This window comes from Salmo trutta, chromosome 39 (genome assembly GCF_901001165.1).
Source record: "Salmo trutta chromosome 39, fSalTru1.1, whole genome shotgun sequence".
Classification (NCBI taxonomy): domain Eukaryota; kingdom Metazoa; phylum Chordata; class Actinopteri; order Salmoniformes; family Salmonidae; genus Salmo; species Salmo trutta.
Window position 1 is genome coordinate 11,546,704 of NC_042995.1, and position 20,676 is coordinate 11,567,379.

The following is a 20,676-nucleotide window of genomic DNA, read 5'->3' on the forward strand; positions in this document are numbered from 1 at the left end:
GGCAGAAGGACACATTTTTACCTTGTCAGCTCGGGGATTCGATCTAGCAACCTTTTGGTTACTGCCCAATGCTCTAACCACGAGGCTACCTTCCACCCCTAACATGTATCAGATAGAGATGGTGTGATGATCACTTTTCACCACTAGTTTGGGGGGATTATTTTACAACTTTATTTAATGATACACAGCTTATGAAATGAATACATATATTTATTAATTGTCTTTAAAACTAGATGAGTTATTTTAGTTACTGATCATGAATGTGTTTGGATAACTGCATTGAAGCAAACTTTATTGATCTGCCAATGAAAAATAAAGTTACATGAATATGTACTGGTCAACCTCTTCTTCTCTTTAGTATTCAGTTCTTCATATTAGATCTGACAGTATGAATGGTTCTTATGGTTGTATTCAGTTCTTCATATTAGATCTGACAGTATGAATGGTTCTTATGGTTGTATTCAGTTCTTCATATTAGATCTGACAGTATGAATGGTTCTTATGGTTGTATTCAGTTCTTCATATTAGATCTGACAGTATGAATGGTTCTTATGGTTGTATTCAGTTCTTCATATTAGATCTGACAGTATGAATGGTTCTTATGGTTGTATTCAGTTCTTCATATTAGATCTGACAGTATGAATGGTTCTTATGGTTGTATTCAGTTCTTCATATTAGATCTGACAGTATGAATGGTTCTTATGGTTGTATTCAGTTCTTCATATTAGATCTGACAGTATGAATTGTTCTTATGGTTGTATTCAGTTCTTCATATTAGATCTGACAGTATGAATGGTTCTTATGGTTGTATTCAGTTCTTCATATTAGATCTGACAGTATGAATGGTTCTTATGGTTGTATTCAGTTCTTCATATTAGATCTGACAGTATGAATGGTTCTTATGGTTGTATTCAGTTCTTCATATTAGATCTGACAGTATGAATGGTTCTTATGGTTGTATTCAGTACTTCATATTAGATCTGACAGTATGAATGGTTCTTATGGGCTGAGTGCAGGGAGTGTTTTTGTATGACTACAGTCAGGAGTTCTCTCTGACCCTGTGATGTCACCAGCACATTAAGTACATTCATCTTAACATAGCCAGGTGAGACAACCACATATCACAGTAAATACATTTCTCCTCAATTAGTCAGTGTTCGTAGGACAAGTGTCACATTATTATTATTATTATTATTTAGCATATATATATATATATGGTGGTGATCATCATTAATCAAGTCGACTATACTGGCAAATCCTTTTTAATCTTTGTCATATGAAGAGAAATAATGAGAAATTATAGATAAAATGTATCGGTGCTCATCGGCCATTTGACATAAACGTTACACAACAAGTTGGAAATTGCAAATTCAACAATGAGAGGTTTGGAAGGAATCAGTGGCTAACTGTAAGCATTGCAAAGCGATCACTAGAGTTCCCAGTTGTCTTGAAAGCGTCATAAATCTAGAGAATGCCAGACTGATGACAAAGTTTGATGACAAAATATGACCACGAAGGACCACTGCTCCACCTTCCTGTGCAAGTGAGCACAGCACAACAAGGTGAGTCCAAAAATGTCTTGTATGCTGCTGCATAAATGATGTAATATGCCAGGGAGATATGTATACTGTAGCTAAGAAAGTAATACTAAGTGTATGTTGTGTAGGAAGATGTTAGTAGCCCATGTGCCTCATCCTAATAATTTGGTCTATTTTCAACTCTTAATTTTGCCTACAGTTCTGACTTGGTGGTTCACATGTAGCCTATAACCTGTTATTGAGAAATGTAATCATTAAATAGTGTAAGAATTTTCATTGTCTGCTTATATGCCCTTTTATGTATCCTACGGTTCTGACTTGGCGTACAGGGAGAACGCTAAGAACGGCCCATGTTCTGAATTCTGTTGCTGTACATTTCAAAAGGGCTGAACAAATATTTATATTGACAACGTCCGTCCTAGCTCAGTATTAACGTCTTAATCGAAATTACGGATTGCCTCTTATCCGCTTGTCGTCCCCTTATGCCATAGGTTGTACATCTCAATTGTCAGTAGAAACCACATTTGTTTAAGTAAGTCAGCCATGTTTTTTTACTTTCAACTGGCTCAGCTCACTGTTACATTACAGCGCCACCAAATTCCATTTATTACGTAACCATCTGTATTATGTAACCATAAAACCGTAACATATCACACTATTTTGAGTCCCGGATTTATGTTTACTCTGTTACGTCTAGTCTATGAGACGAAGCTGCTCCTTGACCTACATTATGCACATGCAGGTCAAGAGGTGTGTTTTCCCTTCAGCATCTGCATGTGACATAAGGTCACCCACCTCACAGCATGAATCTAAAATGGTTGACTTTGGTTGTGAATGATGGGGAAAAAATCTGACTCTAAGGCAATTACTTGAATAATTCAATAGATGTTTTGTTTACAAAGTTGATTGTCTTGTTTAAAAAAAAAAAGTGACTTCGCTATGGGGCCGTCAATGGGAATTGGGTCGTTCTTCAGCTGAACTGCAGTACCGAACATGCCCTCTGAGCACAGTGGAAAACATGCTTATAGACTGGAAGCCTGGCCCCTTGATCCGAGAAGGGTGTAATTGTATACCACAGTTAGGGGCGTTCTCTGATATCGGGTGTTTCATGATATCAAGTTTACACTAATTGATGCTCCCCTTTGGTCCGTGGCCGTTTCTTTTGCGTTGGGGACAACAGTTGTTGACAACTGTAGCATTGTAGCTAAACATAACCCTTTCCCTAACCTTAATCTGAGTCTCCTAACCACCACGTTAATTATCATAACCTGCCACGTTAGTTATCCAAACCTGCATGGTAAACAAATCCCTAACCCTCACCCTTTTCCTAACCTTAACCTCAGTCTCCTAACCGTCACGTTAATTATCATAACCTGCCACGTTAGTTATCCAAACCTGCATGGTAAACAAATCCCTAACCATCACCCTTTTCCTAACCTTAACCTCAGTCTCCTAACCACCACGTTAATTATCATAACCTGCCACGTTAGTTATCCAAACCTGCATGGTAAACAAATCCCTAAACCTCACCCTTTTCCTAACCTTAACCTCAGTCTCCTAACCACCACGTTAATTATCATAACCTACCACTTTAATTATCCTAACCTGCCACTTTAATTATCCTAACCTGTTATGTATGCTATGTGCCTAGTTAAATAATAGTCTCCATCAGTTTCATAACACCGGAACTGACCAATGGCATGTGTCATTTTTTATTATATCAGGGAACATCCACATCAAGAAACTGTACAGTAGTTCTCCTACTGGGAGGCGCGGGAAATAGTTGAAAGAGCGATTGGTGCTGAGGAAGCTATGGCAGTGGATGTCCCGCAGCCGGTTGAGATTCATAATGTAATTTACCAGTTGAAGGATACCGATTGTAAAGATTAATTGTACGTGCAGCTGAAAGGTTTTTGGGAGTTCAGGAATTAACATTGGAAGCATTGCAGGCAGTGGTGGAAAAAGTACCCAATTGTCATACTTGAGTAAAAGTAAAGATACTTGAGTCCTTTCCTATCAAGGTAAAAGTGAAAGCCACCCAGTAAAATACTACTTGAGTAAAAGTCTAAAAGTATTTTCTTTAACATGTATCAAACGTAAATGTAATTGCTAAAATATACTTAAGTATCAAAAGTAAAAGTATAAATCATTTAAACTTCATTATATTAAGCAAACCAGACAGCACGATTTCTTGTGTTTAAATGTACGGATAGTCAGGGGCTCACACCAACACTCAGGGTGCGTTCCTAAATTTGCTCTGGCTATATACTCCGATTTCAGAGCACTCTGGTCTGAGGCTGCCAGAGGGAAGAATAATTGATGAAAAACGAATGCTCAACATCATTGAATAGGGCCGGTGTCAGTAAACGTCGGCAAAAAAACGCGTAATTAAATTGTTGCCTGTAGCACAGTTAAAGTCACCAATGTTCTGGATAACATGAACACAGCCTAACCAGCTCTGCTATAGCGAGTAAAATGGAGTTCTCTCATTTGTATTTGAAGTAGCTAGCAAGCTAGCAGATGTTAACCAGTTAGCTTGGATGCTTGACTGCCGTTGTGAGGTCAGAAAGCTTGAATCAACCCTACTCCTCCGCCAGAGCGTCCAGTGTGGTTCTGAACGCTCCGAGACCGATACGAACTGACAATCTGACAACGCTCTGAATTTACGAACGCCCAAGCGCACTCTGGCACTCCAGATTACATTTAAGATCACAACCATAAGTTACCAAACAAAGTATTTGTGTTTAGTGAGTCCGCCAGATCAGATGCAGTAGGGATGACCAGTAGGGATGCGTGAATTGAACAATTTTCCTGTCCTGCTAATCATTCAAAATGTAACTAGTACTTTTGGGTGCCAGGGAAAATGTATGGAGTAGCAAGTACCTTATTTTCTTTAGGAATGTAGTGGAGTAGAAGTTGTCAAAAATATCAAAAGTAAAGTACAGATACCCCAAAAAACGACTTATGTCAGGGAATACTGATTGAAGATGTTCCTCCCTACGAAGCCATGAGACTGTGTAGGGATGTGATTTGAATAGGACTGTGACTGAAGATGTTCCTCCCTACGAGGCCATGCGACTGTGTAGGGATGTGATTTGAATAGGACTGTGACTGAAGTAGTGGGATGTTATTTATCTATTTTTGTATTTTGTTTTGATGTCGTTGTCCCCCCTCCCTTTATCCACAATGGACATGTATTTGATTCTACAGTTTACTAACCGTACAGTAGGTGGCGGCAGACAGGTTATATTTGTGTAAATGTCAGTATACCAGAGAAGAAGATGACGCTGTTGTATTGTCGTTGTGGGGAACAGGAAGTTCCGGGTAGAAAACGACAGAACTGTGCTTGTATGTCGATAGGGGTTGTGTCGGTTTCAAATGTATTATTGTAGGTATGTAAAAGCACGTTTAAACTTTCTAATGTCGGAAGAATATATAATATGCTAGGTAACAAATCTGTCAAGGTATTATCACGTTTGGTAAAGGTTTTAATTGTGTTATTTTGGTGTCAAACCGAGTGAGTGAAAAACGTGATTAAAAACGATTTTACAAGTCACGCAGCTTTGATAAAGATTCCACTTATTTGAGTTCGTTTTTACATGTTCTTGGTTTTGTGTAAAATGTTAATGAGCTGGTAAATAGCCTCTTCCGAACCATCCTGATCTCGCGAGTTTACATACACTGTTTCGTTAATGTAAGCTCGCGAGATCAGGATGGTTCGGACGAGGCTAGTCAAATGGCGGCTTCAACGGTTTCGGTCGTCTTTCTAGGAGTTTGCTCGTGGTGAAATGGCCACATGAGGCTGTTTGATGGAGTGTCAAAGTAGAGGGAAGCTAGCTGAAGTTGTCCTTCACCATTTGGAGAGAGAGGCCAACTGCATGGAATGGTGTCGATTAATGCAGATGAATCAGAGCACCTGTCAAACTCATTCCATGGAGGACCAAGTGTCTGCGGGTTTTCTCTCCACCTTTGTACTTGATTAATGAATTAAGGTCACTAATTAGTAAGGAACACCCCTCATCTGATTGTCTAGGTTTTAATTGAAATGGGAAAAAAAATTATCCAGTGGAGATTCGGCCCTCAATGGAATGAGTTTGACACCCCTGAAACAATGGAAATGGAGAGAGAGTTTGAGAAGCAACAGCTGTGCTGGAATGCGATCAATGTGGGGGACAGTTCTGATGATATGGAGCGGGAGGATGAGGGCCTAGAATGTGAATGGCCTGTAGGTGAAAGACATAGGAAGAACAGAGATAAGGATACTGGAAGCAGTGGTGCATGTATTTGTGTACACCTGTCCCAGACCTGTTGTCCCAGATCTGCTGGAACCCTGACCTATTCACTGGATGTGCTACCTGTCCCAGACCTGCTGTTTTCAACTCTCTAGAGACAGCAGGAGCGGTAGAGATACTCTCAAAGATCGGCTATGAAAAAGCCAACTGACACTTACTCTTGTGTTACTGACTTGTTGCACCCTCGACAACTACTATGATTATTATTTTTTGACAATGCTGGTCATTTATGAACATTTTAACATCTAGGCCATGTGCTGTTATAATATCCACCCGGCACAGCCAGAAGAGGACTGGCCACCCCTCATAGCCTGGTTCCTCTCTAGGTTTCTTCCTAGGTTTTGGCCTTTCTAGGGAGTTTTTCCTAGCCACCGTGCTTCTACACCTGCATTGCTTGCTGTTTGGGGTTTTAGGCTGGGTTTCTGTACAGCACTTTGTGACATAAGCTGATGTAAGAAGGGCTTTATAAATACATTTGATTAGTTGATTGATGAGGAACCAGGCTATGATGGGTGGCCAGTCCTCTTCTGGCTGTGCTGGGTTGAGATTATAACAGAACATGGCCAAGATGTTCAAATGTTCATAGATGACCAGCAGGGTCAGATAATAATAATCACAGTGGTTGTAGAGGGTGCAACAGGTCAGCACCTCAGGAGTAAATGTCAGTTGGCTTTTCATAGCCGATCATTCAGAATATCTCTACCGCTCCTGCTGTCTCTAGAGAGTTGAAAACAGCAGGTCTGGGACAGGTAGCACGTCCGGTGAACAGGTCAGGGTTCCATAGCAGAACAGTTGAAACTGGAGCAGCAACGGTGAATCATCACAGTGTTTTTAAATACCAAAGAATGGGACATGTAGCTGTTGAGTGGAAAGATGTGCCAAGTGTGGTGGGGAACATGATTACGGTGAATGTTGGAGCAATGTGACGGTTAAGTGTTGCAATTGTGCGGAGGGCACACAGTGCAGCATTTGGTGGATGCCAGGTGCAGAGAGATGCTCAGAGGTATAGAACCCGTCATGATGTATGATATGCAGACACTAAGCAGTGGTGGTTCTAGACCATTTCAACTGGGGGGGCCAAGCTGGGGCCAGTTGTACTGTTAGAGGGGCCAGTTACATTAGACATTATTGGCATCATATTGTTTTCTTCACTGCATTAGCAGGCAAAAGACCATGTTCATAATCATTAGTGTTCCGCGTTGCCACTGTCTAATAACGGATGTAAAAAAAGAACGATAGCAAAAATGTGTTTTGTAAAAATTATTTCATACTCCACATTTAGGGGGGCCACTAAGGGGTCCAAAATTGTTGTCACAGGGGCACTGCCCCCCCCCCCCGCAGAACCGCTAGTGGCTGTAAGACAGACTGGTGGAACTACTGTCAGACTGATGGAGCTTCCATGGTTGGTCCTGTAGTAAGAGGACCTACTGTCAGACTGATGGAGCTTCCATGGTTGGTCCTGTAGTAAGAGGACCTACTGTCAGACTGATGGAGCTTCCATGGTTGGTCCCATAGTAAGAGGACCTACTGTCAGACTGATGGAGCTTCCATGGTTGGTCCTGTAGTAAGAGGACCTACTGTCAGACTGATGGAGCTTCCATGGTTGGTCCTGTAGTAAGAGGACCTACTGTCAGACTGATGGAGCTTCCATGGTTGGTCCTGTAGTAAGAGGACCTACTGTCAGACTGATGGAGCTTCCATGGTTGGTCCTGTAGTAAGAGAACCTACTGTCAGACTGATGGAGCTTCCATGGTTGGTCCCGTAGTAAGAGGACCTACTGTCAGACTGATGGAGCTTCCATGGTTGGTCCTGTAGTAAGAGGACCTACTGTGCCCATAAATGCACTGTGACAAAGGATACTTTAATAGTGAATACAATTTACTTCATAGCATTCATTGGTAAGGTTATCAACATCTTGGATTGTGTAAAGCAGAAATACCAGGTTTAAAGTTATCTTGTAAACTTCAGCAGAGTTGTTGGTGGTAACAGATGTTACTGTTGGCATGGTTTTTGATAAGCTGGATAACCTAAGGGTGGATTGTCTCAGCATGATATAAACCCCAATGTTTGCAAACACAGAAAGGGATCTATTGATAAAGTTTATTAGGGGTGTGGGAGGGTTTTTTGGGGAAGGGGGGGTGTGGTAGAGGTTAATAGGGATTTCTTGGTTTATTTTGTTAGTACTGAATTAGACAGACATGAACCTTACGTTTGTTTGAAGACCACCATGATACCATAGGAGGTCTGCATCAATGGACTTCAGTGCAGGTAGTGCCTCATCAGAGAGAGAACATTTCAGTTGCACTACAGTTTTGAAGCTGAATGTAATGATTATCAGTTCTTTACATGTGTACTAATATTCAGACACATTCAGTTGTTTCTATATTTATCTATAGTTCAGGGTTTTCACACAGGGCTTAAAGTAAATAAATATTAGTGCCTGAAAAAGTCCTTGAATTTGACTTGCCACTGTACGACCCCTGATCATTCTTACTATGGTGTGAATGGGAAATACAATTGTTTTATGCGAGTGAAGTAATACAGTGAAGACAAGGTTATTCAGGAAAATAGTACATAGTGCTGCCTAAAACATACTGCAACCTTGTAATAAATGGTTTTTGAGTCATTTATGCATTTATGTGACTTTAGGAAATCTACTATAGATTAAGTGCACTTATGTTGTGCAATTTAAAATGTGTACTTTGTGTCTAATGTGAATTAATGTTTTGTTAAGGATTAGCTACCTGATCTACTGAAATGAGATAATTGAACAAGAAAAAAGAGAAAATATTTTTACAAAATAAAGTGCCAGAACTGTCAAGTAAATAACTTTTGTGTCCATTTGTCTTTATTACTTCAGGCTGACTAGAATTAAGTCTGAGGCCGGTAACATCAACAGTGAGGACAAACCCAGCCTGCCTCTCTCCTTCCACACTGAGTCCAAACCTACAGTCACTGGGTCCTGATTGTGACAGTGGAGCCCAGTTTGCACTGCAGGATCCAGAGATGGCATCAGTGAAGCTGGAAGACTGCAGTCAAACACTGGAGCTGAATGTCAACATTAAAGATGAAGAAGAGGAGGAGAAGATTAGGACATCTGTTAATCATGGTAAGAGCTGGTTCTGTCTATAAGTTATCTTCATAAATTAGACCTCCATAAGTTATGACCCAGTCTATTGCTAGGTTGAATTCTGTAATTCTGACATCACACATCCCTGAACAACTCAAGACTTCACAGCGAAGCAACATTTTTTAAAACTTGTAACGCCTGCCTATGCCCACACATTGTCTCATTTCAAAATAGGCCATGACATCATCACTGTCAATATTGAATTATAATTCTTCACGTTTTACCAGTGAAATGACCAAGCTACGTCTGCAGGCCAATCGTTTGATCTCAATCAATTTCATGTGAATATGCATTTAAATCTTCTTAAATTACTGTTTGGTGGGCAAATTAGAGCAGATGGTATTAAATTATATAGACTTCCTGTATTTTGTTTTAATCAAAGCACATTCTGCCTAATGTCGCGCGCTGTTGAGTTTGGGACGATTCAGCAAACCATCCTAAAATCTCGTAAGAAATGAGGTGTTGTTTTTGTTGTAACAGTAATGTTATGCTATAATATTTGGTTATGTGGACTACTAATTAATCATTAGGTGATCGTCCAAGACATTGATCTAACTTTACTAAACAAACACCATTGTGGCGGCTCATCGCTCCTGCAGCACTACACTCCTGCAGTCTGCTGCACCGAACTAGCGATTGATGCTCACCTAGCCTACTCTTTTGCCTCGCGCAACATTTGGTGACGCAGAAACGAGAGAACATGTTTGGCTGTTTTTATGAAAATCTGGGAATATTTGGCCAAGGAAACATTTCTGGTTGGTCTCAAGGAATGTCACACAGGGAGACTTTTTAAAACAGGATTGAGTGAAGTAGCAGCTAATGCTCATGGAGATCCTAACTATTATTATTATTATTTACCTTTATTTAACTAGGCAACTCCGTTAACAACAAATTATTATTTACAATGACGGCCTACACCGGCCAAACCCGGCGACACTTGGCCAGTTGTGCCCCGCCCTATGGGACTCCCAATCACGACCAGTTGTGATACAGCCTGGAATCTAAGCAGGGTGTCTGTAGTGACGCCTCTAGCACTGAGATGCAGTGCCTTAGACCGCTGCGCCACTCGGGAGCTCATAAGTTTGATGAAATTCCTTTATCTTTCAGTCTAATAGGGCTATTTACTTATTTTTGTAGCTCTTCACCAGCTTCTTGTATGTATATTGTACATAAATATAAACACAACATGCAACAATTTCAACGATTTTACTGAGTTACAGTTCATATAAGGGGCGGCAGGTAGCCTAGTGGTTAGAGCGTTGGGCCAGTAACCGAAAGGTTGCTGGATCGAATCCCTGAGCTGACAAGGTAAAAATCTATCGTTCTGCCCCTGAACAAGGCAGTTAACCCACTGTTCCCCGGTAGGCTGTCATTGTTAGTAAGAATTGTTCTTTACTGACATGCCTAGTTAAATAAAGGTTAAATGTAATTTCAAATATATATATATATATATATATATGTATTAAGGACATCAGTCAATTGAAATGAATTAGGCCCTAACCTGTAGATTTCACATGACTGGGCAGGGATGCAGCCATGGGTGGGCCTTGGAAGGCATAGGCCCACCCACTTGGCAGCCAGACCCACCTCAGGTCCTGGGCTGACGTTGTTACACGTAGTCTACGATTGTGAGGCCGGTTGGATGTACTGCCAAATACTCTAATATGATGTTGGTGGCAGCTTATGGTAGAGGAATTAACATTCAATTCTCTGGCAGCAGCTCTGGTTGACATTCCTGCAGTCAGCATGCCAATTGCATGCTCCCTCAAAACTTGAGACATCTGTGGTGTTGTGTAACAAAACTAGACATTTTAAAGTGTCCTTTTATTGTCCCCAGCACAAGGTGCAACTGTGTAATGATTATGCCGTTTAATCAGCTTCTTGATATGCCACACCTGTCAGGTGGATGGATTATCTTGACAAAGGATAAATGCTCACTAACAGGGATGTAAACATATTTGTGCACACAATTTGAGAGAAATAAGCTTTTTGTGTGTTGGAAAATTTCAGATTGTTTTTTTTATTTCAGCTCATGAGACATTTTGCATTATATATTTTTTTCAGTGTAGTTAGGCATTACTGTTCTCTCCATGTTCGGCTGGAATTTATTCTGAAAAGGATTTTAGAAATATGATTTTGGCCTACGTCTCGTTTTGCGCTGCACAGAGTATCAGATCTCAACAACGATTGGAGAAGTGTTGAACATAACCAGTAGACTACCACATCCTGATGATTTATATCTGATACATAGATATTTTATATTTTTATATATCAAGTTGTAGAAACATCTCAAGGATGATCAATGGAAACAGGATGCACCTGAGCTCAATTCAAAAGTTTGGGGTCACTTAACACCAGTCTCAACGTCAACAGTGAAGAGATGGGATGCTGGCCTCTGGCCTTCTAGGCAGAGTTTCAAAAGCCAATTTTATTGCTTCTTTAGTGAGCACCACAGTTTTCAGCTGTGCTAACATAATTGCAAAAGGATTTTCTAATGATAAACTTGGATTAGCTAACACAACCTAGCCATTGGATCACAGGAGTGATGGTTGCTGATAATGGGCCTCTGTACGCCTATGTAGATATTCCATAAAATATCTGCCGTTTCCAGCTGCAGTAGTCATTTACAACAATAACAATGTCTACACTGTATTTCTGATCAATTCAATGTTATTTTAATGGACAAAAAATGTGCTTTTCTTTCAAAACAAGGACATTTCTAAGTGACCCCAAACTTTTGAACAGTAGTGTATATTTAATATGTTTTATATATCAAGTTGTAGAAACATCTCAAGGATGGTCAATGGAAACAGGATGCATCTGAAACTCAATTTTGAGTCTCTCGTTTTATTTTATTTTTATAAATTTGCAAAAATGTCTAAACCCGTTTTAGCTTTGTCATTATGGGGTATTGTGTGTAGATTGCTGAGGATATTTTTTAATTTAATTTTAGAATAAGGCTGTAAATGAACAAAATGTGGAAAAAGTCAAGGGGTCTGAATACTTTTCGAGGGCACTGTCAGACCCCTTCCCATTTTTCCCATTTTGGTACGTTACAACCTTATTGTAAAATTGATGACATGTTTTTCTTCGTCAATCTACACACAATACCCCACAATGGCAAAGCGAAAACAGGTTTTTAGAAATTCTTGCAAATGTAAAGAAAATATATAATTGCTTATTACCGTTTTTTAAGTTTTCAGACCCTTTGCTATGAGATGATCCTTGAGATGTTTCTACAACTTGATTGGAGTCCACCTGTGGTAAATTCAATTGATTGGACATGATTTGGACAGGCACACACCTGTCTATGTAAGGTCCCACAGTTGACAGTGCATGTCAGATCAAGAACCAAGACATAAGGTAGAAGGATTTGTCTGTAGAGCTCTGATTCAGGATTGTGTCGGCACAGATCTGGGGACCGGTACCAAAACATTTCTGCTGCATTAAAGGTCCCCAAGAACACAGAGGCCTCCATCATTCTTCAATGGAAGAAGTTTGGAACAACCAAGACTCTTCCTAGAGCTGGCCACCCGGCCAAACTGAGCAATCGGGGGAGAAGGGCCTTGTTCGGGGAGGTGGCTCAGAACCCGATGGTCACTCTGACAGAGCTCCAGAGTTCCTCTATGGAGATGAGTGAACCTTCCAGAAGGACAACCATCTCTGCAGCACTCCGCTAATCAGGCCTTTATGGTAGAGTCCCCGTTACGGAAGCCACTCCTCAGTAAAAGGCACATGACAGTCCGCTTGGAGTTTGCCAAAAGGCACCTAAAGGACTCTGACCATGAGAAACAAGATTCTCTGGTCTGATGAAACCAAGATTGAACTCTTTGGCCTGAATGCCAAGCATCATGTCTGGAGCAAACCATCCCTACGGTGAAGCATGGTGGTGGCAGCAGTATGCTATGGGGATGATTTTCAGCGGCAGGGACTGGGTGACTAGTCCGGATCAAGGCTGTAATCGCTGCCAAAGGTGCTTCAACTAACTATTGCGTAAAGGGTCTGAATACTTACGTAAATGTAATATTTCAGTTATTTCTAAAAACCAGTTTTTTCCCTTGTCATTATGGGTATTGTGTGTAGTTTGATGAGGAAAAATAACAATTTAATCCATTTTAGAATAAGACTGTAATGTAAGAAAATGTGGAAAAAGTTAAGGGGTCTGAATACTTTTTGAATGCATCGTAAATGTTATTTCATGCTACTAAGACTTGTATGGATGACACCAGTATTGCCAGCATTTGTTTTATTCACTGGGTTATCTGGAGTGATCAGAGTGTAGACTAAAGAAGTGAAGTAGACAAACTGCCAGTGTTTTAAAGTTCTATGAAATGAGTCTGTGTCGTTACTAACCCTTTGTCACGAGAATTTCTATCCCAATGTTCTAACTGAACTATTTTATAACTCCATCTGTATCCTAGAGGTTGTAAGGCTCTAAGTTTTAATAAACAGATGGAGTCCCAGCATACACATGATCAGTTCTTTATTCAGAGAGCTCTGCCCTCTCAAGTTCAGAGCCCATCTTTTATACACACATCAGTCGAGAACCCCACCCCCGCTTTAGGCAGTCTGTATTGTTCCACTGTACACATACATTGTTTATCATATTCTGCAACATGTTTCATAATTTTCTGCAAGCCTAACAGTTTCTCCACTCCACGGGTGGGGACAGAATGTCCTGTAAGGAACACAATGTTCTAATTCTATCTTGCCTACGCTGCACACATGATCAACGTATAGCCTTATGTGTCTAATGGATTTCACACACAGTGAGTGATACAGTTTCAGGGTGAAATATCTTAGAAAAATGTGTATGTTTAAAGTAATGACTATCGCCCTTGTGATGTTGAGGATGATATAGCTCATAATTTTCACAACTTTTGCCTCTTTTTAGTTTTTGACTCCTACCCAGTTTTAGAATAGTTTTATTCCCATACAGCCTACTGAAATGAATACATACACTACCGTTGAAAAGTTTAGGGTCACTTAGAAATGTCCTTGTTTTTGAAAGAAAAGTACGTTTTTTTTGTCCATTAAAATAACATCAAATTGACCATTAATACAGTGTAGACGTTGTTAATGTTGTAAATGACTATTGTAGCTGGAAACGGATTATTAAAAAAAAAATGGAATATCTACATAGGTGTACAGAGGCCCACTATCAGCAACCATCACTCCTGTGATCCAATGGCATGTTGTGTTAGCTAATCCAAGTTTATCATTTAAAAACGCTAATTGATCATTAGAAAACCCTTTTGCAATTATGTTAGCACAGCTGAAACTGTGGTGCTGATTAAAGAAGCAATAAAACGGTCCTTCTTTAGACTAGTTGAGTATCTGGGTCATTTGTCGGTTCGATTACAGGCTCAAAATGGAAACAAAGACCTTTCTTCTGAAACTCGTCAGTCTATTCTTGTTCTGAGAAATGAAGGCTATTCCATGTGAGAAATTGCCAAGAAACTGAAGATCTCGTACAACGCTGTGTACTACTCCCTTCACAGAACAGCGCAAACTGTCTCTAACCAGAATAGAAAGAGGACTGGGAGGCCCCGGTGCACAACTGGGCAAGAGGACAAGTATTTTAGAGTGTCTAGTTTGAGAAACAGACGTCTCACAAGTCCTCAACTGGCAGCTTCATTAAATAGTACCCGCAAAACACCAGTCTCAACGTCAACAGTGAAGAGGTGACTCCGGGATGCTGGCCTTCTAGAAACTATTCTGGTTAGAGACTGTTTGCGCTGTTCTGTGAAGGGAGTAGTACTCAGTGTTGTACGAGATCTTCAGCCGTTTCCAGCTACAATAGTCATTTACAACATTAACAATGTCTACACTGTATTTCTGATCAATTTGACATTATTTGAATGGACAAAAAATTTGCTTTTCTTTCAAAAACAAGGACATTTGTAAGTGACCCCAAACTTTTGAATATTTTCATTTATTTCACCACTAATAATAGTGTATTTAAAAAACATTTTTTTGCTGTATTTAACCTGTCAAGGTATAGGGGGCAGTATTTTCGATTTCGGATGAAAAACGTGCCCAGAGTAAACTGCCTAATACTCGGGCCCAGAGTCAAATATTTGCATATTATTAGTAGATTTTGATAGAAAACACTCTGAAGTTTCTAAAACTGTTTGAATGATATCTGTGAGTATAACAGAACTCATATGGCAGGCAAAAACCTGAGAAAAAGTCCAACCAGGAAGTGGGAAATCTGATGCTTGTAGACTTTTCAAGTCATTGCCTTTCTAACACACAGTGACTTGCACTTCCTAAGGCTTCCACTAGATGTCAACAGTCTTTAGAACCTAGTTTCAGGCTTTTGCGGTGAACACGGAGCGAACAAGAAGGCCGGGAAGTTGGTGACTCAGAAAATGACATGAGTTTTGTGGCGTGCGTTCACGTGATGAGGTAGCTGTGTTCCATAAAGTTTTTCAAGACATTGGAATCGTCCGGTTGGAATATTATTGAAGTTTTATGTTAAAAAGGCCCTAAAGATTTATGCTATACAACGTTTGACATGTTTCAAAAAATAGATTTTTTTTGCCTGCGTCGTGAAATTTTGGGCGCGCTTCCTACATTTGGAGTAGCTTACTGAATGCGCTAACAACAAGGAGGTATTTGGACATACATGATGGACTTTATCGAACAAAACAACATTTATTGTGGACCTGGGATTCCTGGAAGTGCCTTCTGATGAAGATCATCAAAGGTAAGTGAATATTTATAATGCTATTTATGATTTTAGATGACTCCAAAATGGCGGATATCTGTATTGCCTGTTGTATTTTTCTGAGCGCCGTACTCAGATTATTGCAAAGTGTGCTTTCCCCGTGAAGCTTATTTGAAATCTGTCACAGCGGTTGCATTCAGGAGATGTTTATTTATAATTCTTTGAATAACTGTTGAATATTTTATCAACGTTTATGATGAGTATTTTTGTAAATTGTTGAGCTGATTCACCAGCAGTTTTGGATGAAAAATATTTTCTGAACATCACGCGCCAATGTAATTATTTTTATTTTTTTATATAAATATGAACTTTATCGAACAAAACATACATGTATTGTGTAACATTGAGTCCTAGGAGTGTCATCTGATGAAGATCGTCAAAGGTTAGTGCTTAATTTTAGCTGTATTTATGGTTTTTGTGACCCCTCTCCTGCTTGGAAAATGGCTGTGTGGTTTTTCTTGTGTTGGCACTGTCCTAACATAATCTAACTTTATGCTTTCGCCGTAAAGCCTTTTTGAAATCGGATAATGTGGTTGGATTTAGGAGAGGTTTATCTTTAAAATGGTGTAAAATAGTTGTATGTTTGAGAACTTTGAATTATGTCATTTTGTTGTTTTGAATTTGGCGCTCTGATTTTTCACTGGCTGTTGAATAGTGTGAACCGTGGGTGGGACGGTAGCGTCCCACGCAGCCCTGAGAAGTTAACTTCGTTAGCATACTGGTTATTGTCAGGAATTTCAGATGACTGATGTGCCCAAAGTAAACTGCCCAGAAGCAAGGATATGCATATGCTTGATACCATTGGATAGAAAACACTCTGCAGTTTCTAAAACTGTTAAAATAATATCTGAGTATAACAAAACTGATATGGCAGGCGAAAACCTGAGGGAAATCCAACCCGGAATTTGTATTTTTTTGAGGTCACAGGTTTTTTCAATGCTTGCCTATGGGATACACAAATAGATAGGATCCAGATTGCAGTTCCTATGGCTTCCACTAGATGTCAACAGTGTTTAGAAAGGGTTTCAGGCTTGTTTTTTTTAAAATGAACAAGTATTTGTAGTTTTTACACATTAGAAAAGTAGTCGTTGCGCGTATCAACGAGAGTGTGCTCTTCGTTATTTATCTTCGCTATTGAACACACTATTCTCCGTCTTAAATATTATAATTTATGTAGATATTAGAATACCTGAGGATTAATTCGAAATATCGTTTGACTTGTTTGGACGAACTTTACCGGTAACTTTTTGGATTCGTTTGTGTGATCGTTGAACGAGTGAATTACGGAATCACATTTTTGGGATATAATGAAGGACTTTATCGAACAAAACGACCATTCATTGTGTAGCTGGGACCCTTGGGATTGCAAACAGAGGAAGATCTTTAAAGGTAAGTGATTTATTGAATTGCTGTCTGTGATTTTGTGACGCCTGTGCTGGTTGAAAAAGTATATTGATGTGGCGCGCTGTTCTCAGATAATCTCATGGTATGCTTTCTCCGTAAAGCCTTTTTGAAATCTGACAACAAAGTTTGATTAACAAGAAGCTTTTAAATGATGTAAGACACTTGTATTTTCATGAATGTTTAATATTACGATTTTTGTATTTTGAATTTCGCGCTCTGCAATTTCACCGGATGTTGTCGTAGGTGTCCCGCTAGCGTTTGGACATGCGCCCAAAGAGGTTAAATAGGCAAGTCAGTTAAGAACAAATTCTTATTTTCAATGATGGCGTAGGAACAGTGGGTTAACTGCCTTGTTCAGGGGCAGAACGACAGATTTTTACCTTGTCAGCTCGGGGATTTGATCTTGCAACCTTTCGGTTGCTCTAACCACTAGGCTACCTGTCACCCAGTATGGCCTAGAAGAGGACTGGTCACCGCTCTGGGCCTGGTTCCTCTCTAGGTTTCTTCCTAGGTTCCTGCTTTATAGGGAATTTTTTGTGGCTACTGTGCTTCTACATCTGTATTGCTTGCTCTTTGGGGATTTTATGCTGGGTTTCTGTTAAGCACTTTGTGACAACTACTGATGTAAAAAGGGCTTCATAAAATACATTTGATTGACATGTATATCACACCAACTGACTGGTTCTTCTGATGTTCACACAGAATACCATGTTGAGACATTCTCTACATCCAGAGAGCAACAGCAGGAAGATCAGAGAGCTAAGAGGTCTCATCACTGCCCACATTGTGAAGAGATTTTCCCATTTCTATCAAAGCTAAAAATACACCTAAAAATACACACAGGAGAGAAGCCTTACTCCTGCTCTGACTGTGGAAAATGCTTCACAACATCAACTGATCTAAACGTTCATCAGAGAACACACACAGGAGCGAAGCCTTATTCCTGCTCTGACTGTGGAAAATGTTTTAAAACATCAACTCAGCTAAAAGTTCATCAGAAGACTCACACAGGAGAGAAGCCTTTCTTCTGCCCTGACTGTGGATCTAGTTTCTCTCAACTTTCCAACTTAAAATCACATGGACGTATACATACAGGAGAGAAGCCTTACTCCTGCTCTGACTGTGTAAAATATTTCAAAACATCAACTGAGCTAAAAGTTCATCAGAGAACACACACAGGAGAGAAGCCATACTCCTGCTCTGACTGTGGAAAATGTTTTAAAACATCAAATGAGCTAAAGGTTCATCAGAGAACACATACAGGAGAGAAGCCTTTCTTCTGCCCTGACTGTGGAACTAGTTTCTCTAAACTTTACCACTTAAAAAGACATAAACGTATTCATACAGGGGAGAAGCCATACTCCTGCTCTGACTGTGGAAAATGTTTTAAAACATCAAATGAGCTAAAAGTTCATCAGAGAATACACACGGGTGAGAAGCCATACTCCTGCTCTGACTGTGGAAAATGCTTCACAACATCAACTGATCTAAAAGTTCATCAGAGAACACACACAGGAGAGAAGCCTTTCTTCTGCCCTGACTGTGGAACTAATTTCTCTCAACTTTCCAACTTAAAATCACATGAACGTATACATACAGGAGAGAAGCCATACTCCTGCTCTGACTGTGTAAAATATTTCAAAACATCAACTGAGCTAAAAGTTCATCAGAGAACACACACAGGAGAGAAGCCATACTCCTGCTCTGACTGTGGAAAATGTTTTAAAACATCAAATGAGCTAAAGGTTCATCAGAGAACACATACAGGAGAGAAGCCTTTCTTCTGCCCTGACTGTGGAACTAGTTTCTCTAAACGTTACCACTTAAAATCACATGAACTAATACATACAGGGGAGAGGCCATACTCCTGCTCTGACTGTGGAAAATGTTTTAAAACATCAAATGAGCTAAAGGTTCATCAGAGAACACACACAGGAGAGAAGCCTTACGTCTGCTCTGACTGTGGAACTAGTTTCTCTCAACTTTCCAACTTAAAATCACATGGACGTATTCATACTGGAGAGAAGCCATACTCCTGTTCTGACTGTGGAAAATGTTTTAAAACATCAAATGAGCTAAAAGTTCATCAGAGAACACACACAGGAGAGAAGCCTTACGTCTGCTCTCACTGTGTAAATTGCTTCAAAACATCAGCTGAGCTAAAAGCTCATCAGAGAACACACACAGGAGAGAAGCCGTATTCCTGCTCTGACTGTGGAAGATGTTTAAAAACATCAAATGAGCTAAAAGTTCATCAGAGAACACACACAGGAGAGAAGCCTTACGTCTGCTCTGACTGTGGAAAATGCTTCACAACATCAACTCATCTAAAAGTTCATAAGAGAACACACACAGGAGAAAAGCCTTACTCCTGTTCTGACTGTGGAAAATGTTTTAAAACATCAAGTGATCTAAAAGTTCATCAGAGAACACACACAGGAGAGAAGCCTTTCTTCTGCCCTGACTGTGTAAAATGTTTTAAAACATCAACTCATCTAAAAGTTCATAAGAGAACACACACAGGAGAAAAGCCTTACTCCTGTTCTGACTGTGGGGTGAGTTTCTCTCGACTGGATACCTTAAAAACACATCAACATATACATGATAGAAGCCGCACTTCTACTCTGCCTGTGTAAAATGCTTCAAAATAGCAACTGAGCTACAAGTTCATCAGAGAACACACGAATGAGAGAAGCCTGCTTATTTTGCTCTGACTTTTGGGTGAGTTTCTCTCACCATAGCTACTTAACACAACAATGTGTACACACAAGGGAGAAGCCTTACTCCTGCTCTGTGGAGTCGTGCGCGTGTAAGTCAAACGTCTAGCCAAAGGCTGCGTGTTTGAATCTCATCAAGGAGGACTTTAGCATTTTAGCTAATTAGCAACTTTGCAACTACTGACTACTTTTTAGCTATGTTAGCATGTTAGCTTAGCATGCAACTACTTAGCATATTAGGTTACCTTTCCCCTAAACCCATTTAACTCTACCTTAAACGCCTCACCCCTAACCTAGCTAACGTTAGCAACAACAAATTGGAATTCGTAACATATCATACATATTACAAGTTCGTAACATATTGTATGAACAACAATCTAAACGCAACAATTTCAAAGACTTACAGTTCGTATAAGGAAATCAGTCAATTGAAATTTGAGGTGGCTTATGGTAGAGATATAAATAGAGTTCTCTGGCAACAGCTCTGGTGGACATTCCTGCAGTCATCATGAGAATTGCACATTCCCATAACTTGAGACATCTGTGACATTGTGTTGTGTAGCCTTTTATTGTCCCCAGCACAAGGTGCACCTGTGTAATGATCATGCAGTTTTATCAGCTTCTTTATATGCCACACCTGTCAGGTGGATAGATTATCTTGACAAAGGCTGAAATGCTCACTAACAGGGATATAAACAAATTTGTGCACAACATTTGAGAGAAATAATCTTTTTGTGCATATGGAACATTGCTGGAATTTTTTATTTCAGCTCATGAAACCAACATTTTACATGTTTAGTTTATATTTTAGTTCAGTTTTTATTGGTAGGCCGTTGTAATGTAACCTAACATACTAAATGGA

General features: G+C 39.8%; 1 protein-coding gene and 1 long non-coding RNA gene across 2 annotated transcripts; both read left to right on the forward strand.

Moving 5' to 3' along the window:
* Positions 1-4,659: 4,659 nt before the first annotated feature.
* LOC115179576 (uncharacterized) lies at positions 4,660-17,924 on the forward strand. Its single transcript, XR_003872955.1, has 3 exons — positions 4,660-4,930; positions 8,691-8,939; positions 17,800-17,924. It is a non-coding gene; the product is annotated as an uncharacterized LOC115179576 (long non-coding RNA).
* An 18-nt stretch (positions 17,925-17,942) lies between these two features.
* Positions 17,943-20,199, forward strand: LOC115179551 (gastrula zinc finger protein XlCGF17.1-like; the record flags this gene model as incomplete). The annotated part of the gene is made up of 2 exons (XM_029741181.1): positions 17,943-18,310; positions 19,151-20,199. Coding segments are annotated over 2 exons (951 nt in total), but the record flags the coding sequence as incomplete, so codon positions are not given.
* Between the last annotated feature and the right edge of the window lie 477 nt (positions 20,200-20,676).